The sequence below is a fragment of the Idiotropiscis lumnitzeri genome, chromosome 1 (assembly GCF_059441095.1).
Source record: "Idiotropiscis lumnitzeri isolate Australia: NSW breed Sydney's pygmy pipehorse chromosome 1, RoL_Ilum_1.0, whole genome shotgun sequence".
Taxonomy (NCBI): domain Eukaryota; kingdom Metazoa; phylum Chordata; class Actinopteri; order Syngnathiformes; family Syngnathidae; genus Idiotropiscis; species Idiotropiscis lumnitzeri.
The window spans coordinates 30,941,857-30,969,375 of NC_142391.1; the positions used below are offsets into that span (position 1 = coordinate 30,941,857).

Genomic DNA, 27,519 nt, shown 5'->3' on the forward strand with positions numbered 1-27,519 from the left:
CTGTGTTGTTTCCTTGTTTGAATGAGCTATTTTGTATTTTTCTAACTAATACTAATTGGAAAGCAGAGCTAAGAGCAGCAGGTCGGTGTCTTCTATAAACGCAACGATGGGCTCACGTTGACGTTGTCCATGCGATTGCCTCCCTTGAGTAGAGAGGCGGCCGCATTACCGGAGGGGGATTACGTAACTGTCGGAATTCTGACCAACGGGCGTTTTTTTGATTGAAGATCAGCTGGGTTAGTCTATCAAGCGGAAGATCTTGAGGAAAAGTGACAGGGCCTGTGGCGGTCCTGCTGCTGATGTTAATCCAGCACGCCCCTTCATAAATCAACAATCTACATATCGTAACCTAATTCGCTCAGAGGTGCTGCAAAACACAATGACACGTTTAAAGGGTTAAACACAAAGGGCAGAAAAACCTGGAATCATTTTTCATTCTGTTTCTTTTCACACGCATGTAAGGGTTTTGTGATTAGCACATCCGCTTCACAGTTGTGAGGTTTGGGCTTCAAAACAAATTCAAATTGACCTGCACAAATAACTGAAAGGTCTTTAGTCAACTATATCACTTTGTGAAGAATGACTAGGCACTTATGCTTGTCTCATCCAAAGGCATATTTTGATTACCCTTTGTCGGTATATACAGCAGAACTCCGAGCTCTTGGTCAACAATATACTAGTATGCAGCCTTATATCAGAAAAATAGTTTGAACCAACATCCAGATCTTAGCATATCGTAGGAAACAAGTTTTCATACTTCTGAAGAATAAGCATTACAGATTAAAGTTCTCGTCTTTTTATTGTCGTGCCCCCACAAAATGAAACCAGTGATAACAAAGAAAAAAATAGGGCGCGGGATCTTGGCAGTACAGTATGAGTGAAGTGACTGGATAAATGATTTGTTTGGATTCTACAGTGATAGGATAAACCACGACTTCAAACAGATGTCATGCAGCACATCTTGTGAGACTTCCACGCATGTTGTGAGACTTCAATGCAGTGAGGATCTAAAGAATTAACTCCTTGTATATCTTTTTCTTGTGATGTCACCACAAAGTAAAAGCATTGACAACAAAGGAGTTGATGACAGAAATGGAACTGGTACATGTCTCCATCCTGGCTATCAGATCATCTCAAGTTTTTAGCAGCAGAAGTTTTCAGCTCTACATTTCCTTGTCTGGGTCATGGTGACAAGTGATTATGACCTCTCCCTGAGAAGATTTTAGATCTACTCTCCTAAGTTTTAAACACAATATTACACAGGATGGGCAGATTGAGCAAATTCCCATATCCTCGGATCAAGTTAAATCAAACAAAACCTGGCTTTATGCGGTTTCCGACATCCCCAAAATGATTGTAGCAACAAATTTCTTTCATATAACTCAGTCATGTTTCTTTGCTCCTTCCACTAACACTTCCAATTCCATCACTTAAAATGTCATGTTGTGCTTGTGTTGCTTACTTATTCCATTGAGAAAACCAAGCTATATAGAAAATTGATAGGTGAATAGATGACAACACAGCTATTATCAAATATCTCCTCTTTGAGCCACATTTGTCACGTAAATGAACGTCCAAAACCGCTGCCAGTGACGCCTTCCTCAGGTGTTTGGGCTATCATGAGCTGCCAGAACACATTTCGGAATCACCTTGCAGTAGACCCGCCTGGAGCGCCACTCAACACATTATTGCAGCACGTCACAACTTGGGTTGTGAATGTTGGAAGTTTTATGAGGCACATCATTTTTTATACTCGTCAAAGCCGTCGTTGACCTTTTTCGGGTTCATGTTAGTCTTATTTAATGGGGTTTAATCTAACCTTTAATTGTACATCTTCATGAGTCACTTGAATATGACTTCAAGGCAACACTCCTTTTATGTACCTCGAGGGGGAATTTTCCTGACTGTACACATAAATTACATAATTTTAAATGCACGTCTCACATATCCGTCTGCAGGAAGTTTATGGGATTTTTTTTCTGCAATTAAAAAAAGCTAAGATTTAAATTTTTTCTTCCAAGGATATTTGGAATGTATTATTTTCAGGGGCGATACACAAAGTACACAGAGCGAAAGTGAAAATACAATTACATTTTACAAAGCACTTAACAACAAATGAGCAAGTGATACATTTTCCCTGTGTGTCAAAAATAACAATATTATACTGAAATAGCTCTTTGAGCACCTTTCCAGGAACCTAGTCAAATGCCAAGGCGAGGATGGCCCCATAATAAAATAACTATAAATAGTCCTCAAACAATCATTTTCAGCGGGCAATTAAAAAAAAGAGAAAAAAACTGAATTATTTTACTGCATATGCAGTGCCCTCACCCATGTTTAATGTTAATAGCCTTAAAATTTATACAGTCATCACTACAGAAGCATACTCTGCATGTTTGATAAGCTGAAAGCCATTTTCAACATTTAAGATTGGTCAATAATTGGTAAAAATAACAGACCCATGTGGGGAGTGATTAATAGTACAGATGTGTGAAAATATGTGAAATTGACCATATCTACACGTAGGGCTGAGGGCTCAGGTAACGACCAATTTCGGCTCACCTGTCCTCTGAGTTTGGTCATGGGACATTCACAAGCTGAGCCGTGATTGGCCGTTGAGCCCTGAGCAACTGTGATGTCATTTTCGGTCGACAGCAAGTGTCGACATGGCCACCCTCTAAAATTGATAAAAACGGGGAGGATTTGGCTGTTTAATTCATTCCTCAAACGAAATCTATCAGAATGGAATGCTTAGACTGATGGGGATGCATAGATTCTATTGTAAAGAATGGCTTGGGATAAATTCCCCCTTTAAAAATTTAAAATCTGAACAAATGCGAAAGTATTTCCAAATTTATCTTTCTTGTTTTTTTTTTTATTCTGGCAAGTTATTTGAAGCATTTGAGATTTAACATTGAAGACAAAATATTCCACTTATTATGAATTATGGCTCCTCTTGTACCTGTTAACTGTGACGATGCCTTGCACAAGCAGTTAGAACGACGCGTTAATCCCATCATCATAATTGCGCTACCCGCAGAATTGCACCCGCCCAGCGGTGTGTGCGCGGTGTGAACTGTCGCTTAACTTGCCAGTGGAGCGTGTGTGTGCGTCCACAAAGGGTGGAGGAGGAGCGCGCACTATATCCATCCATCCACCCATCCATCCAGGCAGGGAGGTAGGCATCGAGGCAAGCTGGTCTGGTAGAAACGTGTGTTGAGCACGGCGGTGGTGGCTGCAGCAGCGGCATGGCTTCGTCTCACGGGAGAAGTAGTGACTTGCGCTTCGCCGACTGGATGTCGAGTCTCCCGCAAAGCATGCACAGCATTCCGCTCACCAACTTGGCCATCCCCGGTGAGTAAATCCATGTGCTTCGTCGTCTGCGTTTGTCCGCATGTGTGGATGGGTGCTTTGAAGAGCTCTACACATTCTACAGGAGGTCCTTGTCGATATATATGTACGTAAATCGGAACTTGCTTTATAGTCCATCACTAAGGTACGCTCGCGCAGTTGTAAGAATTAAATCAAACAATGGATATTCGTATGAAAAAGCACTTATTGTCCATCTTTATACAACAATCAAGTGAAAAAGCGTGACAAAGTATAGTAGGCTATTGTGATATAAGAAGATGCATTCTCCCTCGGACGCCGTTCGTAACCTCGAAATATCGTATGTCGCTGCCGTTGTAAACCGAGAACGCAATTGAAGTGTCTTTTTGGATGTGCAAGACCTGTTGCGCAACGTGACAAATATAGGCCAACACTACCACACTAAAATTGATTATCTTACATTCCAAATATATAAATAAGATAGATAGATACGTTATTAATCCCGTGAGTTAAACATAAATGGTCACTGGCAATAGTCACATGATGTACTCTTTATTATTAATAATATTGGTCACACAAATAAGAATAGAATGGAAGATTGACCTGATAGACTCTTGCATAGCCTGGGTGTGGTACCCACACACACTTGAATAAATCTTCTGGAAAAGAAATACTTAAATGGATTAAAAAAAAGTTGTTGGATGATCCACAGGTCTTAAAAAGCGCCCTTCCTTTATGCAACGCCTTATCACTAGTCAATTAATAATATGAAACCAATTTGGCAATGATTTATCAGATTTATCATCCACTTGTCCATGTTGCTGTGTGCCATGGATTTTTATTCTCAGTGTTTTCAAGTAAAGGCAGCACAGTTGTGTAATGGTTGGCAGTCTGACTGTCAGGAGATGCTGGTTCAGATCCCAGTCCAAAGTTGCATGCTTTTGTGTGGTTTGTCTGGGTACGCAGGTTTTCTCCTTGCAGTAAGATTAACATCCAGGTTACTAAGGGGTAGTGGTGAAAAAAATAATTGGGCGAATTTCTGGAAACTCTCCAAATACTTTAATTTTGCCTGTTCACTGATTTGATTGGATACATGTCCTCTGTTATTTGCAGAAAAACTCACCTAGTTGCTGTTTTTGTGATCAGACCAAAGCCAAAATAAAACCATTTATTTGGCGCCATCTTTGTAACTTAATTATGTTGTAGATTAGTTAATTAAAAAGTAATTTAGTTACTTTTTTGATTACTTGATTTTAAAAGTAAGAAAGTTAGATTACTAGTGACCTTAATAGTCACTGTTGATACTGACAACCCTGCTAAATATAAAAATGACACTTTTTTTTTAACAGTGACTTTTGAGGAATCAAGTTTGTTTTTATGATAAATAAAATAAATACAACCTTGATAATTGTTAATAAGTCTTTTCTGGATTTCATTTAACGCAATTGTTCTCGACTGCACTTAGTACATTTTGAAATAACTTTTTTTACTTGACATAACGGAAAACTCAACATTTGTAATGCATATAATTTATGAAGAAAAAATTAAACTGGGGACCTCCAACAGTCTCACAAACCTTTTGGACTTTCTCTTTACGCTTGAATACATAGTACGGATGTAACGATTCACTCAAGCCCTGATTCGATTCAATTTTTAGTTCCCGAATTCGCCTCGGTTACATTTTTTTGTCTTTTTATTCAAAATAAATAACACATTTTGTAACAAATATATGTTTTTAATATTTTATTTATTTAACGTCTGCATTTTGTCCTTGTTACAAAGAGTAATTTTATGTAAATACAAAAAACCTGGAAATGAACGAATCATCTTGACTGTTTCACTACATTTTTGTCTTCTGAGTGTTTAGTTAGTGCCAGAACTAAAAGTGAAAATAAATAAATGTAGAATATATTTGACTGTTATCATTACAAATCCGTTTGTAATCAAAATTCCATATTCTTTTATTTTTATATTGATGCGTATTTTAAGCCGTTTAAATGGATTTTAAATCGATTTTAAATCGATTTTCTATTAATCGTTCCATCCCTAATCCATACTGTGCTATGATCCATGTTTTAATTTTTTGGGTGGGGCGGGATACATAGTGTTATTGAAGCTTGCTAACACTCTGTCAACAGAACAGATTGTGCTGTTGTTTTTAGCTGACGCAAACTCAAATGCTGTTTATACAGTATAGTGATGGACACGTGAGTTTTCAAAGCGCTAAAATTGCGACACTACACAAATGTGATGTCCCTCCCTCAAATAGGAATGTAAAGTTGATGACTCCCATAATGCTTCACTTTGTCCAAGCTGTAAATACTCGTTTCCCTTTCTCCCATGTTCCATGATGTGCAGTTATTCGTTGAGTGCCTTGAGTGAGTACTATGGTGTTACAGGAATCAAGTGTCCTCCTGTAATACGTACATGTAAGATCACAGTGCCGAAGTATGTGCTGTTCATTTAAGTCTTAAGGCTTTAAGTCACTGCGACTACTCTACTGTTTTTTTCCCAACTATATTAGCATAGCTTTTTCTTAACTCAATCACATTTCAAATTCTCCTCACAAGGCCAGCGAATCGGTTCACAAGAACATCAGCATTTTGCGTCCTCTGATTGGAAGGTCAGCGCAAGCCAAAATTAGACTAGCAAAACAAGTCAATAGCGATCTGCGCAATAATCAGCAAATATGATGACTTTTGCAATTTTTTTTGTCATGTTGTATCCATATCGGTTCCATATAATGTGCATAGCAACAATATGTGCTGTTATAAAGCATTTTTTGTATAATACTGGTGGCTTCTCGGGTCGACATGATAGTGGTGGATACTGGATAAAGTCCCCGCTCAAGCTCCGGGTACCAAATGTCCGGCCCGCCGTTGCTTGTAATACACAAGCCACACACCAGCATTGACATATCATAAGTCATGCTAGTAATTTGCTGAATCACACGCCTCATTGTGGCCAAGTTGAGACGCGCCGAGGCAGCAAGCAGCATGGGAACATGCTCTGTCCCATTTAATTAGCTATCATTACTTGCTCATTGCCACTGTGCAGGCAGAAGGGTGTTGGTGGTGGGATGCAGCTCAGATGCTCTCCTTATACCCACTTCCGTTTGGATTTATGCTCTGCATAAACACATTGTGAGGATTTCTTTTCTTGCTTTTTGTAGTTGCACATTTGGCAGAGATTGTTTGTCAAGATTTCCTAATCCCAAGAGAATTCGATTTTAGCAACGACCATGTGTTGCTATTGGATAGTTGCTGTGTAATTCTTCTCATAGGGAAATCTTATTGTGTCCAGCTTCTATTCAGGCCGGAATCAAATTGGGACAAACAAGGCTGTTTCACTTCTTCTGAAAGCTCCGATATTTCTGCTTTTCGATGGAAGGATGTTTTATTTATGGGGTAACAGCAGTGACTCGCAAAGTTTGGTCCTACTCGTGATACACAGGCTACCTCTAGCGGTAGGGGTGGAATTAAAAAGAAAAATCACTTTTGCTTTAAGTACATCGAATCAAACCGCTTCTTCTTACAAGGGTCGCCGGCCGTGGTGGAGCCAATCCTAGCTGTCTTTGGGCGGTAGGCGGGGCACACCGTGAACTGGTTGGCAGCCAATCGCAGGGCAAAGACGAATAACCATACACGCTCATAATCACACCTATCGACTATTTGGACGGGAAACTCTGGAGCTGGAATCGAACCCTGCACCTCTGTACCGTGAGGCCATCGTGACGCCCAGTGGCTGACAATAATATAATAATATAATGGACTTATTAGGAATAAAACATGTTTTTGCCTACGGTATTTTAATCGTCGCCATGTGCTACTTGAAGAACAATTTTTTGAGGTGTTACTCTAAAAAGTTTGAGAACCACTGAGTTAGATTCTCAATAGATGTGTCTCAGCATCCGATGACAGATGCCTCACTTGTGTTATTTATTCATGCATTTATTTTTCTGAGGGGCTGGGAAATGTCCCCAGATGACACAGACTGACTAATCCCGACTCAAGTGTTTTGTCATTTTGGTGTACTCGACAGTGTGAGCCGAGGAATGCGATGATGTGACTGTTGCCAAAAACCGAAACAGTCCCTGGTCTGCACGTGCTGCCGGGGTAGTGCAGCTGTGCATGTGCCGTCCTTCTTTATGACAAGCAATTAGTAAGGATCATTATGGATTGTGGTTTTATTGTCCCCTAAATTCCCTTGGATTATAAATCTTTGTTATGTACAGTATAAACGAGATAATACAAGATCAATGTTCCTGTTGAATAGGAGATAAAGACATCACACTTATTGTAATAAAATAAGGTGATATTTGTACATTCTTCAATGAACCTAGCATGCACATTTTGGGAATCTGGGAGTATAACCCAAGAACCCAGAGAAAATAAATGCAAGCATGCGAAGAACATACAGGGATATTGGCACCCTGGATCTCCCGACTGGAGGCAGTCTTGCTAACCACTTACACACCATGCTGCCCTCGTTGCACCTTTCCAATGGTTTGCACACCTGCCTCACCGTGAGGCGCTTCGGGTTTCTATGGACCCTCTGTGTGTGGAGTTATTTTAGTGTTATAATTTCTGCTGTTAGGTTCAGTAAAGACTCTTAACTGTTAACTCATTCACTATCAGCCGAGCGAAAAAAAATGGATCTTTGACGTATTTATCCGTCAATGGCAGTGAGTGAGTTAATAAATAATAAATTTAAAAAATATATATAGTGCAATTCCTCCACAATGTAACTCAATGTTCTCACAAGACATTTAAAAGCAAAGTGAAGAAATAAAAATGTGCTTACTAATTTTACATCAAGAACCTATCATGCGAGAACACAATTTTGGAAAAATTACTTTTAGAAAAGCTTCTAAAGACCTTTCTCTATCTTTGGCACGGGGAATTTTTTTTTTAACCCGGTTTTAAAAGCATTTCCACTAAGGGCTGACTTGGATTCTGTTGGCTGCTTATTCTAATCAGCTAAATGTTGATTCACCATGTTTGCTTTGTTCTCTGTCCTCCATTAATTGACCCACGTCTGCTAACCTTAGAGCCCTACTCGGTTTATATTCAATTAGCATTTCTTATATTCATGACCCAAACCAAGCAGTGATTTATACCAGTAGCAAAATTTAAAAATCTATTCTACTGCTGACTGCGAGCCAGTCTAAAGCCTTTAGGACTAATTTAATATGTTCTGATGTCCTGTACTTATCAGAACCCGAGCTGCAGCGTTCTGAATGAACTTCTGAATGAATGAACACTTTTCCAGTTTTTATGACTGAAAATAGGCAATGTGTTGAGACAGAAGAATGTGATGTCACTTGGTGAACATAATGAGAGAGACTTTTTGGGCATTAATGATGAGCAAAACTTTCACACTGGCAGCGATGCAAATCAGGATGTTTAATGATGACGTGCAGCAGAACATTTGTCATTGTCTCTGTTCGCTCTTGGTTGTCGGACCTTCAGGGCTGTAATCATCACGCTATCATTAGGTCTGACAGTCTGTAAGTTGCTAAATTTGGACTGGATAAACCAGCTGTTGTTGGTGATGAGGGTCCAATGTCAATTACAGAAAAGTGTGTGAGGATGAAAATATGTAAATCTGATCCAGTCGTGTTCAACATAATACTGGACGGTAATTTATTGTAGAAAAATAAGGCTGATTAAAAAAACTAAACAAAAAAAAAACGGGTCCTTAGAACATATCCTGGAGGAATGCCAATTGAGAAAACTCTTAAATCTCATTAGACTGAATGATCTAGCTGAAATTAATTATTTTAAAAAATGCTTGAAACTAAATCAGTATTTTTGTGTTCTTACACAGGAAAAGATCTCTGATATTCATAATTAATTACGAAAATGAAATAACATCATTGTTATGTCTTGCGTTGCTGGAAAAATAATATCTTGTGAGGAATGTATTCCACGTCTTACTTTTTGTACAGTAGTCTACTAAATTTTTATCTAGCATAATTCAACCATGGCATTTTTAGTTTAGTTTTTAGTTGTAGTTTTTTTTAAATATTTTTGAAGAAATGCATAGTTGCATAGTAATGAATGGAACTATACTCTTACATCCTCTTATGAATATAACATAGTATACCTTTTGTACAAGTACATGGTTTATTAAATTCCTTTGTTTTTCGTTTTTGCAATTCGTGCTTGGATAATAAACTTGAGTGCTCAACAATAAAAATCTGGATATTTAAAAAAAAAATACGATGTGTAATAATCATGTCTCATATCTTTTTTTTTGTTCTTTTTTTCTACTGTTTTCTACTAAATTCATGTCAGAATATGGAAACATGCAAAATGGCAAATTGCCGTAACTCAAGCTTTTACTAATGCAGTAATAACCCGCTACTGTTTTCCCCTTTCCTATATTAGTGCAATTTAGTGTACAGTCACCATATGACCCACTACTCACCGGTGCACTGAGATGTTGGGAGAGACCTAAAATAGATTCTGTGAATTTTTTGGCAATCCTGCAAACATTCCTGATTAAATCCTGCATCCAGATGTCTTACAAGCTGGCAGAAAATGATTTTTGTATAGATTTTCTACACAGGCGGCCGGCTAATTAGGTTTCCTTGCAGGAGGGCATTTGTCTTGATTCTAAAAGTCCAGCAGGTACACAGGCAGCATGTGTGTGAGTGTGTTTGTGGTTTTGGAAGGAAAAAGCAATACAGGACAGTCCCGCCAGGTAGCCGTGTGCACATCCAAAGCTATTCTTAGGCCGGGAGCGGGATAAAAGAGCTCAGGGAGATTGAAGGGAATGGATGTCCACATGCTGGATTTCAATCCTGCTCCATAGGTGTGCTTCAGTGACAAGGAAGCAATGTTTTACAATGAGTCTTACTCCATCCAGTACAATGCAAACAAATGTGTGTCTCTCATTTTCCATTTGTATGAGAACTGGTAACTTGGTGTTTTCTCCTCATCTCAATTCTCATTTACTTACACACCTAATTTTCCATACATTCTTCTCTAACTCTCTTTCATTTCTCTCATTATCTCTTGGTTTCATTTTATCTCCTGTCCTCCTTATTTCGTTTCCTAATTTCCTTCCCTCGTTTTCTCGTTTTCTCTCCTTACCACCCCCATGTTATCTCAATCCCCAGATTCATTCCCTTAAATCCTCTTCTTGTCTCCTTTCCTCATCATCATTTTCTTCCCGAGTTTCCTCTTATCATTTTCTCAGAGGTCCATAAATACTCTCCTGAATTCCTCCCCTTCATTTTGCGCCTTGTTTTCTCTCTCTCACTTCATTTCCTTGCCTGATTCCCTTCCTTCGTGTTCCTTAGCCACCCTCATTTGATCACCTTTCTCTAAGTATGCTCTGAATCAGGAGTGGACAACTTTGGTCCTCGAGGGCTGCTATCCTGCCTGTTTTGATGTTTCCCTCTTCTATCACACCTGATTGATCAGGATCCTTATTAGGCATCATCGGAGCTTGCTGTTGAGCTAATTGTTTGAATCAGATGTGCTGGAATAGGAAACATCTAAAACAGGCAGGATAGCGGCCCTCAAGGACCGGAGTTGCCCACTCCCACTGTAAATTCTCCTCCTCTCCTCATGGTATCTTTTCTTCTCAAATCCTCTACCGTGTCCTCTCATCCTCACCTCTCCTTACCTCATCTCTCTTCCCTTCATTTCCTCTCCTCTCCCCTCCTCTCCTCATCTGCTCATTTCCTCTTCAAATGTACTCCCCCCATCTTTCATTCCTGTCCTCATGTCTCTCACTTGCACATTTCCCTCCAAATATCCTTCCAACATATTCTCATCTCATCCCCATACATTGTGCTTTTCTTCAAATTTCTTTCCTCATCTAATTTCCTTCTTGATGGCTTCTCTTGACTGTCTCTCATTGCCTCATCTTCATTCCTCACTTCCTCATTCTCTCCCAAGTCTCTCCCCTTGTTTCCTGATCCAAATCCACCTGTATCTACTCTCTTCGTGGTCTGTCATTCCATTTTCTCTCACAATCTGTCATCCTTCCTTCAATCGTTTTTTTCATTCCCTTCTCCTCACCATCATTCGTCTGCTTTTTTTTCCTGTCCTAATATCTTTTAATTTCCTTAAATGCACTCGTGAATCCCTCATCACCTCCCCCCAAATGCTTGCCTCATGTCGCCTCATCCCCACCTCGTCAAGTCTCCTCTCGCGGTTTCATCTCATCTCTTCGCATCAATTTTCTCTTCATTCCTCTTGTACTTGCAACTCCTCCTGAATCCCCTCTCACGTCCATCTTCCAACACCTCTTCATTTACTCTGCAAATTCCCTCTCTCATCTTCCTTCCTCATCTCATTTCCACCTCCTCGTCACTCTTCCTTATCTCATTCTCCCCTTCCTTAACTCCTCTTCATCCTGGTTGTCGCTCTTCTCCTCCTCAAATTCTCTCTTCATGTATTCACCCATTTCCTTTTGTAATAACACAATGAGATGTATTTGGTATTGCGCCGATACACGAATTTTTCATTCCAAAATAACATATCTCAGAGCACACGTCACAAAAAAAGCACTGTCATGAAATGGGAAGAGTATTTAACTGTTCTGCATGTCGCTGAATAGATAGATAGATTAACACAGATAGACTATTTGCGGTAAATGAATAAAATGTTTGTTTGTCTGTTCGGTTTGACTGCCCTTAAAAACAGAAGATAAATCCTTTGCGACGGTAACTTTAGCTCCAGCTGTTGGAGCTTGTTGGGGTCAGGCTCCGCTTCCCAACATGACCCTGGCTCTGGTGCCCACCCGCTCCAGCTGTCAATCCTGCTTTGTCTCAAAACATCTTCACAAAGCTTGCCCCGACACGGACGCCGGACTGGAGGCTTCCTTCTGGCTTTGTGTATCTGTCTAAGTGTGAGCGCGCGCGTGTACGTGTTGTTATTGTGTGAGACTGAACAGGCCTCGAATGAGACAAAAAAAGAGTATGGGGAATCGATTGCAAAAATGAGAACAAGCAGGCGGATGATAAAACAATTTGTCTGGTTTGTGTAACATGACACGCACACACACACACACACACACACACTGCACTCAGTCATATCAGGACATAAAACCTTCCGACCATAACACAAGAGGGATGATTTTCATGATCAGGAATTTGGCCGACATCTTTGCCATCGGGAATCAAACAGCTTCACCTATTGCTCGCTTGAAGGGAGCAATAATGGAGCAATTATGGTACAGCATCGCTGATGCATTTTCAGCCTTTTATTGAAAGGCACAGTCAAACACAAAAATAAAAAAAAATTACCTTGGGCACAGAGTTGGTGAGCCCTATATTACACTTTCCATGAATTCCTATTGACGTTTGTTTTGAAATTAAAACACGTTGACAGTCAACAAGCATTGTGGAAAGGATTGTTTAACTTTGGGGCTTCAGCTGTTTTTTTCAATTTGTTTGTCAAATCGCTTTCTGGAAATGTATAGACCAAACTACCATAGTGGGTGGCATGTACGAAAAGTGTCGATGGTTCCTGCATTGACCTTTTCACTAGGATGTGATACGTATTGTACTTTTGGATGGCAAAAGCCCAAGCTTGCACCACTATTAACCAAAACTGTCAACGGTTTTAGGTTTCTTCTCCTCCACCGTAGTTTGACTGTTTGAATTTTCTTTCAAAATGGGGATTTTACATCATGTAAATTGCTTCCAAAAAACTCATAAAGCTATCTATAATTTGATAATAGAGCTATGGACGTAAGTGTAGACGTGGTGGAAATTTAGATGCATTTTATATGATTGTGAAGGGACTGGCAGACTTCAGATGCTGGGAACTGTGGGAGTTTCGCGCCATAATATTCAGATATTAATTTGAAAAAAAAAATCTGGAATCATATCTTTTAAACTAAAGAGATGAATAATTAATTATTTTTTTCTGTCGAAAATGATGCCACTGCATGTCGCGCCCGTTTCTGATGGTGTTGGTCAAAAACAGAAAACAAAACAAAACAAATTTTTGATTTAATAATCTCAGCCTTTTTTGTTCCCGTTCACTAACTGGCTATGATTAACATGAACTGTACAACTGTTGGGTGTATATCTGGCTCTTCAACCTCAAACACAATATTTTTTGCCATCATTTTCAGTTCAAGTTTGAACTAGCACTAGAGGTACACTGGTGGTTACTGGTTACAAACATTGCTGAGAAGTTGTTTTATAGCTAGAGGACCATGATGAAAAATATAAGGAAATTGAAGTGAGGAAAAAAAACCTCTGCATTGATTGCAAAGCTGAGTTTCTTTTTCTTCTATTCAGCAAGCGGATGTGCTGGAATTGCTTTCAAGTTCTTTAGGTTCATGACTTAACAACCCTGATGTTGTTATTCAGACAAGTTGTTACCATGGCGCCAGGCTAGTTCTAACCCCACGCTTTCATCTCGGCGCAGGCCACACAAATACAGTTTGATGAAACATCCCTCCTGAAAGCTTTGTTTGTGCGTGTCAACTCCAGGTTCCCACGACTCCTTCAGCTTCTACATCGATGAGGCGTCTCCCGTGGGCCCCGAGCAGCCCGAAACCGTGCAGAACTTTGTGTCGGTTTTCGGCACGGTGGCCAAGAAGCTGATGAGGAAGTGGTTAGCCACGCAGACCATGAACTTCAACAGCCAACTGGAGGCCGGCGTCCGCTTCTTTGACCTGCGCATCTCCACCAAACCAAGAGACCCCGAAAACGAGCTCTTCTTTGCCCATGGCCTCTTCAGTGCAACGGTCAGTACACCTTCTAACTGTCCATCGATCCATCTATTGTAAGAAAGAGAGTTGTCATGGTAGTTGAAACGTGGTGAAGTTGACTCAAATGCAGGAGGAAAGGCAGGGGAACAGGAATCTCCCACGCAAAAAAAAAAAAGACAGTCAGGTGTTATGTCTAAATGTTCACATTGTGAAACAGGGCTCAGTTTCCTGATTTTCTCAATGAATAATGCATGATTCTTAATATCAAAATTCAAGCAGATGCACCAAGTGGATTGCTCCGAAGGTGTGTAATTTTCTGCTGACTCAAATTATGATTATCGGTTTGCACCAGTTTTAAAAGAACATGTGTTTTGTGTAGGTGAGAGAAGGTCTGGAGCAGATCAGCAGCTTCCTGTCGGCACACGCCAGGGAGGTGGTGTTCCTGGACTTCAACCACTTCTACGGCGTGCAGAACCTGCATCATGAGAAGCTGGTGACTATGTTGAAGGACGTTTTTGGAGACAAGCTCTGCCCAGTTGTCTTTGCTCAGGAGGTATGGCTGCGAATGCATCATTTGTTCTTCTAAGGTTTACACGACATAAAACAAAAGTGTTGTTAACAACCCTGCTAAATTTGATTGATGAAAAAAATTGCCAAGTATATAAAGCAATTCTTAAAAAAAAGGCAGAACATTTTTGTATTGCATATCTGACATAGATAGCAATTTTGCCTTTTTTGCCGGTCCGTCCTCTGTCCTCGGTCTGGGACATTTCGCCCCTCCGTCCTCATCCAGAAAAATAATTGTCCTCTGTCCACATCCGTCTCCATCCTTTTAAAGCACTTCCATGCATTTTGTCTGTCCGCTCTAGCTCCCAGAGCTGTATACACAATAAATTGATATATTTGTACTTTTAAAAGGCCCGACAGTACATAAATAAAAACATTTTTTAAAATATACCGCATTCATACGGCATATATACTGTAAGTATATATATAAGCTTTCATATGAAAAAACTGGTAAAGATCTTTTTTCTACATTAATTCTTCTGTCCGCATGCCCTCAGGTGAGTCTGCAGTATCTGTGGGAGAAGGAGTACCAGGTGCTGGTCTTCTACCACCACCCCATGGCCCTAGAGGTGCCCTTCCTTTGGCCCGGCCAGATGATGCCAGCCCCATGGGCAAACACCACTGACCCGGAGAAGCTGGTTCAGTTTCTCCAGGCCTCTGTCACTGACCGCAGGTTGGCAATCAGATTGTCAGTGTGCGTGTGTGTTTTGTGGATGTGCATTCATCATGCGGTCAAAAGGATAACATCACTGCCATTTTCTGTAAAACTGACCTCAACCCTCCATTTTTGTTGCGAGTCAAACTGGTACCGCTTGTGCTCACACGGGTCGCCGGGGGTGCTGGAGCCTATCCCAGCTATCTTCAGGCGGTAGGCGGGGTACACCCTGAACTGTTTGCCAGCCAATCGCAGGGCACACAAAGAAAGAGAAAGAGTCCTATCTGGCTTTTTTTAGCACCATTAACACTCATCAGTGTCAGTGGGGAGAATGCTTTGAAGAACTTGTCAATTCCACTGTCACGGCTTCCAATACGTTGGTGGAAAAAATAGATTGTAACATAGAAGGCTTTTGCCAGCAATATGTAGTGTTTATTCATGCAAATACACTTTACCATTATTACCAAGAGCTTTAGTAATTATGTCCAGTGTCCATAAACACTTCTGCTCATTCTGCATTCATATGTTTTGGGATTTTCTTCTCATTTGCTGCTACAGTACACTTGTTAACCCAGAATTTAACCAAATGTGACATCTAGAAAGCCCGTCTCTATTGGGTATGAAGTGGTAAGAAAATTTAAAAAAATGTGGACTACATGTCTCCTGCAGGAGGAAGGGGACCTTCTTTGTTTCCCAGGTGGTCCTCACACCGAAGGCCAGCACGGTGATGAAGGGTGTGGCTAGTGGACTCAGAGAGACAATCACAGAAAGGTGAGCAAGTGTGGACGATTCTCTAGAGAAATGAGTACAATCGTATACAAATGGTAATGCAAAGCAAGTTTCTTCTAAATAGGCTATGGGTGACATTTAGATTCACAATATCTGAAAACAGCTGTGCAGCCTTCTCCTTGGTTTGTGCTGAGAATTTGACTAAAACAGAATAATAAAACATCAACATCGACCATGTGGAGGACACATACAATATTGATGTGGATCAGATAAAAGTGTGGATTTAAAAAAAACAAAAAAACTTTTGTTTCTTTCTCAATGTATAATGCATGAACCACTCAAGAGCATGTTGAAGATGTTCAAAATATTAGTTAAGATCTCTCAGCCTTGGTGGAGGTTTTTTGAGCTGAAGGATCAGTGACGTGCAAATGTTGTTTGTTGTTGTTTATTAGCAGTTTTGCCTTTTTTTAATCCCTTCCACATTATTTGCGCTAAATTATGTGAAGGCTTTTAAATTACATTTAATTGAATTAAATTTGGTTAAAATACAGGTCAAAGTGCAGATTGAGGAATTTGTTTTAAAAAATACAGTCCAGACATAAGCACTCACACACAAATGTCAGCTTCACCCTACAAACGCTATTAACATGTGAAAAATGTTATTTTGCCCAACAATGATCTTTGGGGTATACCACAAACAATATCTAAACACTTAAAGGGATATTTTCTTAATTTTTCAATTTTCAGGAATGAAAAGTTAATATTTTGTCTATAATCAATTTGATAACATCATTACTTTTATATGCAATTAAGATCTTTAAAAACACATTTTGCCACTTTCAGCTGACTGAAAATCACATGTGTGAGGGCTTGGGTAACAACGAATCACGATTCACCTTACGTTCACAAGCTGAGCCGTGATTGGTTGACCTGTGGCCTCAACATGAGATGTCATTTTCAGTCTACAGTAAGTGATAAAAAAATGCATTTCTGAAGGTTAATTGTACATGAAAAATATTCAATTATAGACAAAATATTAATTTCTTACTGCTGAAAATTGCAAAATTAGTAAAGTATCCCTTTAAGAAACAACTGTCTAGTCTAACACAGGCAATTCCCCAATCTCCACTTTGCTGCAGCTTGCTGCCCTCAGTCTCTTCTTTGATGCCGCCCCCTGCATAAATGATATGGATTAGCAAAATGAATTAAAATGCTTTTAAAAAAACAAAAACTAACTGAAGCTACACTTTCGGTTTCAAACTTTAATTGTAATTATATGAATGAAAAATCCCAAACTATTCTAACTCTGGTGCGCGCCCCACAGGGCTTTGCCTGGAATGATGCAGTGGATCCGTTCGCAGAGACCCGGCGAGAGTGGCATCAACATCATCACTGCCGACTTTGTGGAGCTGGGCGAGTTCATCAGCGCCGTCATCACTCTCAACTACCACATGGACGATGAAGACGACGACGACGCCACCTGAGAGCCGTCGGCGGGGTCGCCATTGAGCACGCTCGCCCCCCCCTGCTGCCCGGGGGTCTTGGTCTGTGCTCTGCCTCTTTTCTCCTTGGCGTTTGTTTCAGAGGAGATGTGCTGCTCCTTTCACTTTATTTAGGGCTATAGTGAAATGGTGAATGACACGGAGGTGAGGTTGAGAGAAGAAACGTTGCGATGGTGAGTACGATGGTCAATTATGACAGTGTCAGCCTGCTAATTTGGGGACAATAATGCCCCCTGTTTTAAGTGAGATTTACCACCCGAGCTGTAAAAATACAAATGTAAAGCTTTTAATATATGTTCCTCATAAGGCATTTCTGCTAAACATACTCTTCTATGATTCTGATCACAAAAGTCATATGTGAAATTGTTTAAATGAAGGCTGGTATCAGAGGGCAGCCAATTCAATACCAGTCCAACATATATTCCAGCTAATCGGTCAACTCATCATTTTTTTTTTTTTTTACTTGTAGGAATTTGATTATTTTTCAAATGTATTTATTTATATTACCAAGATTTTTTGTTGTGGTATTTATTTATTGATTCCACCCCACCATCTCGTTGAATGTGTGTGACAAAATCTTTAAAAAAAAGTCAAGTTTCACTTTATAAAATATCCCCCCCAAAAACAGGATAAATAAAACAAGATCTATATTTTTTAAATCACATATTTATTTTTTAAAATATGCTTTTTGTTATCAATTAGATTTTCTTTGAATTTATTAGCTAGTCCATCTGATAATATTGAGAGAACGTGGGAGGTGTGGGTTGCACAGATTGAAAAACCTTCATTCGACGTTTTTAATCAATGTTTTTTGTTTTTGTTTTTTTGTTCGTTTTTAACCACAACTTTGAGAGGAAAATCACCAAAATTAACATATTAAACAAGTTTTGACTTTTTTACAAGCGCTTTTCTTATTTCTTAATGTGTAAATTTATATATTTTTAGAATAATTTTCTTTAAAATATATATTTATTGATGATACCATTGGGCACATCTGATAAAAAAATAAACACGATCACAGTTCAGATAACACAATACTTATAATGTAGATTTTTAATCAATATTTATTCTTTATCATTTATTTATCAATTTGAACCTGTCTCATACCACAATAATCTCCTAAATATTCAATTAAACACTTTTGCACGTTTAAAAACATCATATTTATTTGTATTAAATCTCACCTGGAACCGCTGAAGGTTTGTGAGGATGAGAGAAGCAAATAAGAGTTGACTGTTTTTGAAATAAATTCAATGTTGCTGTAAAGGTTTCTGAAGAGTTCGCTGGCTCCGAATGAATTGGTGGTGGGTGTTTGCTGAGTCGTGATGTATAAAAATATTGCCCACAAGAGTCTTTCCAGCGTCTGTTTGTGCTTTAAATCTCCTCCTTGTACGTCTGTATCGACTGCTGTGGTGCAGCGTCCATGAGTCACCGTCACGGTTTTGGAGTCTTTCTGCTGACACACAATTTTAGAGGCGAACTTTATTTCACGTCATCTTTTTATTTATTTATTTATTTGCAGCACTGCTTTCACATGTCTAGATAGCGGTAGCACATTGGTGTCGTTATCAGGTGTCTTTGTATGTCTCCAGAGCGCAGTGTCACATTATCCGGCATTGTTGTTCCATTATGTTTTCATTAAAATACCTTGTGCGATAAAGGAGGAAATTCATAATTAAGGGCGAAATGCACAGAAATATGAGGTGTTGTATGTGCCAAATTCCACATTAACTTTCACTTACACCCATAAGAATATACTTTTTGTTGTTCTGAGGATTTCTGGTGTGTTTTGTGTTTTTTTTATATATGTGAGAGGAGAGAGGTTTGAGACCTTTTAGGTGTTAGTAAGAGTTTTTTTTGTGTTTTTTTTACATGTGAGAGGATTTGTTTGGTGTGAGAAAGATTTTTGTGTTAGAATAAAATTATTGGTACGCTAATATTACCTGCAGTTGTCCCCGAAATCTTCCAAAAATAACAATGAAAAAAAACATTCTTGAAAATTAACCAATTAATTGAGACTTTGCTTTTGAATTGTGGTTCAACAGAATTATTTAAAAAAACAACTCATAATATGGGCCTTGACAAAAATGATGGTACCCCTTGAAAAGATGTGCCCTCTAATTAGCATCAACGGTGTCTTCAAACTTGTAATCAGCCACTATTTAAAAGTTGGCAAGCAGTCACTGTACTATTTGGTGACATGGTACGCACCACACTAAACATGGACCATAAGAAGCAAAGGAGAGAGTTGTCGTTCAGGGTAAAGGCTATCAGTCTATCAGTTGCACATATTAATGAGAAATTAAAGAACCTCGAGACTGTAGCTAACCTCCCTGGAGGTGGCTTGAGGAGGAACATTGATGAAAAATTCGGAAAGACGGATTTTACGACTAACACAAGAGCCCAGAACAATTTCCAAAGAAATTAAAGTTGAACTCCAAGCTCACGGAACATTTACATTTGAGCTATGGTGGACTTAATGCAAGACGACTAAGGAGGACTCCACTGTTGAAAATAAATGATTTTTTTTTTTTTAATTAATTCCGGAGACTGGAATTTGCCAAACTGCATGGTGGCAAGAGACAAAGCGTCTGGGAGAATGTCTGCGACAAAACTGGAACCTTTTGGCAAGGCACATGAGCTCTATGTAAGAAGACACTAAAAAAAAAGAACACTGTCCCTACTGAGAAACATGGAGGAGGCTCTGATATGGTCTGGTCTGGTGCGGTCTTGAATAGTGTGCAGAAAGCAATGAAATCTCAAGGTTTTCTGGAGAGACATGTGCTGCCCATGATCACAAAGCCTTGTGTCAGTCCCTCGTCTTGGATCTTGCATCAGGATAATGATCCAAAACACAGTGGTAAACACACCTCCAAATGGCTAAGATTAAAATACTGCACAATTCTGTAGAGGACCTTTATGAGCCCTGATTTACGTTAAATCCTTTTCAAACATCGGTGGAAGTGGAAGGAGCTGAAACAAGCCATCTGGTGAGAGCACTGTCCAAACCTGAGACAACTGGTGCACTTTGCTCACATAGAATGGGCCAAAAAACTGCTGGGAGGTGCACAAGTCTCTGTGAAAGTTACAAGAATTGTTTGATTCAAATCATTGCCTCAGATAAATATTAAGGGTGCCATCATTCGTGTCCAGGCCTGTTTCATGATCATTTCTTTTAAATAATATATTAAAAATAATAATGTTGAACAACAATTTAAAAGCAGCCTGTTTTCATGGGTTGGTTTTAGTTAATTTTTAAAAAGTACTACGACTTTTGACAAGATTAGTACTATTACTTTTGCCACGTAATTTCTGTGAGTTTTTGGTGAGATGTGTTTTTTTTTTTTTTGTTTTTTTAACTTGTGAGTGAGTCTGTTTTTTATGAGTAGTTTTAAATATGTATTATGTTTTTGTTTTGCCAGGGGTGAATGTGAGCCGTCACTGCCAGCCCAGTTCAAATGGACTTTTGACTCATCTAGCTGTAATTGGCAGTAAATGAGTTCAATTATTCACTTCCAACCTCCAAAAAATGATCTTTGACGTGTTTAGATGTCAATGCAAGTGAATGTTTTAATAGTGTGTATGCAAGTTTTTGTAAGTGTGGTTGGTAAATTATTTTGGGTTTATAAGGCACCACAAACAGAAGTGTGTTATTGCATTCCAGATAAAAGAGCAAGCGGCACTTTCTGCTGAGAATGTATCTCGTGAGGATTGTTTTCCCATCCCCTACCATCCAACCGTTACACAAAATTATTCGGGTTCGTCGACTGTGTCTTAAAAGTCAACTATGCCATGTGCTTGCGATGAAAAGTCCCGTTTGTACGCTTCTGTGTCTTCAAATTAGTGTGCTTTTTATGTTTTATATCGTGTTTGTACATACTGTAATTGCGAGAGTATATTGCCAAGAAATTGTAAAGCAGTGAGCGACTTCACCACTTTACGATGATCCTTCTGTTTTTTCATACACATTTGGTCGTGATGTGCATGAGCGGAAAACTTTATTGAAGTACCATTTGAATGCACAAGTTCTGTGCATCTATTTTATTATTTTTATTCTTACAGTTGCATGACTCCAAGCCATGTTTTTTGTGCCGATTGCAGTCAGAAGGCTGAAACTGCACGAATGACTCGAGACTTTATAAGGGCGTACAAATTGTGTTGTGAGGTCATTATTGTCTTCCCCCTGGTCAAAGCTGTTGTCGTTGCTTTTATGTTCTGATGTATTAAAAAAAACACAAAATAAATGACACAATTAAAAAAAAAAAAAAAAAACTCCTTTGCTGTTGTACAAATGAAACCTTCGTTCCAAGAGTGGCCGATAAATAAAAGCCTCGAAACCAAACTCAATCTCTCCCTGACTTGCGTCTGTTTTTGAAAAGCACAGAGCATTTTTTTCCATTAAGGTCCATGTCGCCTACTAACATGCTTATAGTCCACTCTTGTAATACAATTCAGTGCACTAGTCGAACAGCGCCGGCAAACCGCTGGAATAACAGTTTCTTACTTGATTGATGGTATTGAAGAAAACCCTAACTTGCGTCACACAACTAATCAGGAGCTATTGAGAGCACTTGGGTTCATCTCCCACATCTGATCTTCGTTAGTGTGTGAAGAGGTTCCTTTTGTTTTTGTTGAAGTGGTGAAGTTGTCTCACCTCTTCCAAAATGTTTTGTTCATTTCATTTGTTCATCTATATATTTTTTACTTTTATAGTTTGATGTGAATTGTATCCTCAGAACTATTATATTAGTTCCCCATCCAGTGGTCCTTGTACAGAATTACCACTAGTAAAGTGTCTTTTGTGTCTATTAGTATGCAACTAAGCCATTTTAAAAAAACTTCTTTGCCGCACTAGTAACACAACTAGGCCTAACTAATAGGTTTGCGTCATGAATGCACTAGCAGCTGCACTAAAATGCCCACTATTTTTCCATTTCCTTGATATCTGTAGCATGCTCTTTGTCCTCACAAGTTAGACATTTCAGCACACTGGCGTCTTGCTAGCAAAGATTTTTCTAATATTTATGCCGCTTTTAGCTGGCTGGCACGCAATTGAACCTTATTAGTAAACTACAATGCTGAACTCATTGCTCTGCACTCGTCAAACAATATTTGACCTCGATTCGCAGTAAACTAACCAGAGATTCCCACTTAATTTCCATGATTCCTGTATAAAGTTTATAATTTGGAATATTTTGAAAATTCCCTATATGAACATGCCGTGGAAATTTACTGGAAATTTTCAGAAATATTCCACTCCTTTGAAACCACACTATTGACACTCTAAAATGCCTCAGCATCCTACTAGTGTGTCATTCCATGAGTGTATTAAATTGCCGTGAGTAGTGTGGAGAAATGTATGAAGTAGTACCTCGACCTCAAACTGGGTATGAAGGGTAGCAAATAAACAGCTTTCTGTCTGCTTGGTTGATTGCATTTTCCATCTATTCAACATGTGAAAATGGAACAAGCAGCAATTGGACTTTTTGGCTGCTTGCATGCACAGGATCCCCCCCCCAAAAAAATTATAACTATGAAACAAAAATCATCCTAGTTACCACGGTGATGAGAATGGAAGTGGGCGAGCGGTGGCACATGGGGTGACCTTGCGCAGACTGTGTTGTATAATTCATGTAATTCACGATGTCATTCACTATGTAATTTGCCGTGTGAGCTGAGAACAGACCTGACTTGAAAATGGACTGCTTGTTTGTTTACACACGTGTTTGGAGTACGTGGTGACAATAACGTTTCTCATTTGGAAATGGGAGTATTTGGAGTACCAGCGACACAGAACACCCCACTTCCTGCATTTGAACAGTAGACATATTATAAGAAAAATTGTAAATGTAATTTTGAGAGTGCCGCTGCAATATTATGACAGAATGTTATGTGGAAAACATTAATTTTACCAAAAAGAAAATAAAAGCTACAATATTTATTGTCATATGAAAGTTGTAATTGTAAATGTAAATTTCCGTATTAAAATTATATTTTCGAAGGAAAAGTCATTTTCAATGGAAAAAAAATGCAATTAATTTCGGAGTAAATAGGATCCTCCAATATTATGAAATTATCATTTTAAATGAAAACATTGTAATATTTTGAGAAGACAAATCACAACGGGATGAGCATAAATGTATCAAGGTTCTCATTTTCCAAGTGCTTCCATATTTATATCATTTAATTAAATAATCACACTGACACAATGACAACAGTTATTTCCGGTGGTATTATAAGACTATTACGTGTATAATCGTAAACATTTGTGGATAAAGTTGAAATAAGATAATGAGAATGAAGTTGTGAATCTCAAGGCCCCATTTTTTTTCTTTCAACTTATGAGTGTAAGCCTACTACGGTGATAATATTACAAATTAATTGTCATAACATTCTGACTATTTACTCTAGTTCCTCGTGATGTTATGACCAGCATCGAAATATTGTAATTTTTATTCTGAAACTACCACTTAATATTGACATTAATTTTTCATGGAATAATATTTGGAAAACTTTATTTATTCAAACTTATTTTACAAATTACACATTTTTAAATATTCTATGCATCCAAACGCACCCGCTTTTGTTATGGTTAAGTGTGAAGCGGAAGAAGAGCAGTAGAGTCTCTTGTTCATCTCATTATAAGGATCAACAACAGCTAAGAGTACATGGAGGTGCACTTTTACTGGAGGGGAGGCGCCGTAAAACTTGTACGGGTGCCTACAAAATCACTCTGGGTAGATACTTAATGACTAAATGGACCAAGATGAAGCCATAACTACACACACGGGGGACATGAGTGGAATTGTTCGGATTGTTACGTTCACTCGAGCATGAGAAGAGCATATGCTGAATTTGGGCCAACATAACGGTGCCACGTTCATTTGTCGTCCTCATTTGAAAACAATTTCACTGGCTCTGTGTGATCTATTCACGACGGCTAAGGACTGTGCCCTGGCATGAATAGCAAGAAATGTAATAATTGACATTATAAATGTTTTAATTGCCTATTTTAATACACAAACTGTCATCTAAACCGGTTTCGTATTATTTTAACCTCCTCTTACAACATTGCCCTTGAAAATAATTGGCTTGTAGATTTTATTCTTAATAAATATACAAGTGTGCACATGTCAACAAGGGCTCTCTTGTATTTCTTCCGTTAATACAAGAAACATATTTCTTCCCCGACATCGCTTTGGAGATGCATCACTTCATCACAGTTCTTTGGCACTAATGTGCTACTTTCCTTTTGACAGGACTTCCGTGCCATCCAGTGGTAACCTAGGCCCGATGCACACAATGCATGCGCATTTTGCAAAATCTGAAAAAAGGATCTGTTTCGGACCCGACACACAAAGAGGGGGAAAAAAAATCAAGAATTTGGTAAATGGTCCTTCACTTGTTTCGTGCCCTCAAAGCACTTCACACTGCAGTCACATGACATACCATCAGGGGCAACTGGGTTCGATATTTTGCTCAAGGATGCTTCGACATGGTCACAATGGCCAGTGATCGAACCCACAAACGAGCATTCGACCAGTGAGCCTGTACGTCCCATTTAACAGTTTTGCTCATACTGTGTGTGGTGTGACCTGATAAATCTCATTACTCCTCTTCAAAAGTATTTATTTTTGTTTTTTTTTGCTGGAGACTAAGTACATTTGAGTCTGACATAAAAAGATGTATGAGACACGGAAAAATTCTGTTATGGAAACGTGATAGAGCAAACGATATACTGGATATGTTGCATTGATGTTTTCCAAATGTTTCTGAAGGAACTGGAGTGGGAAGTTAAAAAATAAATAATTATCAATTTGAATATTGTGTCTTTTTTAGTAGGGTGTTTTTTATTTACATTTTACTCATGGACACAAATTCAAATGTCATTTGTCATTGAAAATGGATGAGTGCACTCTCGCACACAATGTACATTGTCATGCGGTTTGCAAAAAGACGGAATTGGTGAGCTCTCGACCTTTGATGATCTTCGCAAGCTGACTCATCACTTTCATGGAATCGACAAGAGCGGAAACATTTTTTTATTATTATTTTTTGGGGGGGTCTGGAGAAGAGACCTGCTCACTAGCACGGCCTGGCTTTTTTGAGAACAGATGGTGGTCAAAAGGGAACATTCGACCGTTGTGTGGCGGCACTAATGGAGGCCACGGTCTGCCGACCTGTTGTCTGAGCTAACTGTTATTGTAGCCTGAGGCGCGGTACAACAGTGGAGGCGCTGAGACATGACTGGTGATTTTATTGATACCACTCACTCCTTGCCTGACTCTGTTGTTATACATATAGTGAGCAAAACTTTAGCTGCATCTGCAACTACCACCAAATGAGATCCAACACAAGATGTGAATCAAAAGATACTATTACTCAATTTTGATTGGTGATTAATGAGGTTGTAGTTTACAGTTAGGTAGAAGTCTATTGCAACATACGGAGAGCTGATTCTTTAAATGATTTCGTCTAATAGTAATTTAATTTGCAGCATAAGTGGGGGATGACAGCGTATTATAAATAATTTCAATGCATTGAACAGCTAGTAAATATCATTTTCCATCCATCCATTATCCGTTTCCTCACGAGGGTCGCGGTGGTGTTTGGGCAGTAGGCGGGGAACACCCTGAACTGGTTGCCAGCCAATCGCAGGTAAATATCATTAATGATACAATATTATGATATATTCATTTAAAGTCCTGTAATCAAAGTCGGATTATTACTGTACTACTACTGATAATGCTCAACAATGCATTTAAATGATCTCCTCACTACAATGGTCATCTAAATTCGTTCGATTGTCTTAACAAAACTTGCTAATGAAGTGGCGCGAGAGTGCTTAAAACCATATTGTCCTTTGTTTGTATTTCACCAGTGTGTTTATTATGGCAGCAATTCCTCACATATTTTGATTCTTCTTTGATGATGATGCATAACAAGGCACCAGCGCATAAAACAAGCAATCAAATAGTGTATACAACTGCTTCTAAGTGTATGTAGTGATTCGTCAAATTCAGCATGCCTCAAAATTGGCTCTCGAACAAGATGCTTATGGTGGAAAATCTTCAGTGACGCCACATATACACACTGACAGCAATTTGTTTGCGCTTGTGAGTCGTAATTGGCTCGATTATGCCGCTGCTATTGCCCCCCTCCAAAAAAACATTTCGTGCCCCACTTTGCTGCCATATTAAATTACAAGTTCGTTGCCATTTGCAGCCTGTTTCCAATTGATTTTGCGCTATTACTTGTACATGCTAAATCTGTCCGAACCCAGACTTTGTTTATTTATGGAAAAAGAATCATCTGTCACTGTCCCAAGCTGATGTGCCCTGTGGCTCAGTAGCACTCGTTCCCTAGCTGACAGCATGTTATGGCTCAGAATCGCCCGCATGGGGGACCTTCGATGAGTGTGATGGCTGTACTAAATTAAATTTCTGTTTCATTTATTTATTTATTTTTGCTACTCATTTTTTTAACTTTGTTAATTGTCAGGGGGTTGGTTTAGCAAGCAACAAAGGGTAGCAATGATTCTCTTTAAAGTGTTTTTTTTTTGCTATTACCGTGTTTCCTCTTTTTAATATGACTGCAACCATTTTTTCACATTTTTGTCGCCTAATGTGTGTCACTGCAGACCGGAAGTCATATGATACTAGTATACGCACAGTTCGGAGAGCCGCCATGTGATGGCAATCGAACAGAGACCAGGTTCTGTGACCCGACGCACAGCTGCCCTCTAGCAGATGGATTTGGAAACTGGTTTTGCTGTGAATCAGGTGATAAGTAATGTGTGCCCTGTCTTCTAGGAAATTAAATTGAGCTGACTCAACATTAATTCATTTTTGATGATTTTTGTTCATACGAAAATTCATACACTGTAAAACATACATTTAACCAAATTTGACTAATCACATATTCACTTATCTGTTAATTGCTGCTCACCTATTTTCTTTTTTTTTTGTACTGAGGCCAAAGCAATGAGAGGGTTGTTTGGATACCTTATGGAGGCATCTTGATGCCAAAGAAACAATTTTAAGTGAGTTA

At 39.0% G+C, this 27,519-nt stretch overlaps 1 protein-coding gene across 1 annotated transcript; it reads left to right on the plus strand.

Annotated features, from left to right (window-relative positions):
* Positions 1-2,628: 2,628 nt before the first annotated feature.
* plcxd3 (phosphatidylinositol-specific phospholipase C, X domain containing 3) lies at positions 2,629-21,811 on the plus strand. Its single transcript, XM_088295014.1, has 6 exons — positions 2,629-3,354; positions 13,796-14,052; positions 14,396-14,569; positions 15,081-15,256; positions 15,908-16,009; positions 17,292-21,811. Exons 1-6 carry the CDS (start codon positions 3,249-3,251, stop codon positions 17,449-17,451), a joined length of 975 nt encoding a protein of 324 aa, XP_088151140.1. The 5' UTR covers positions 2,629-3,248; the 3' UTR covers positions 17,452-21,811.
* Positions 21,812-27,519: the final 5,708 nt, after the last annotated feature.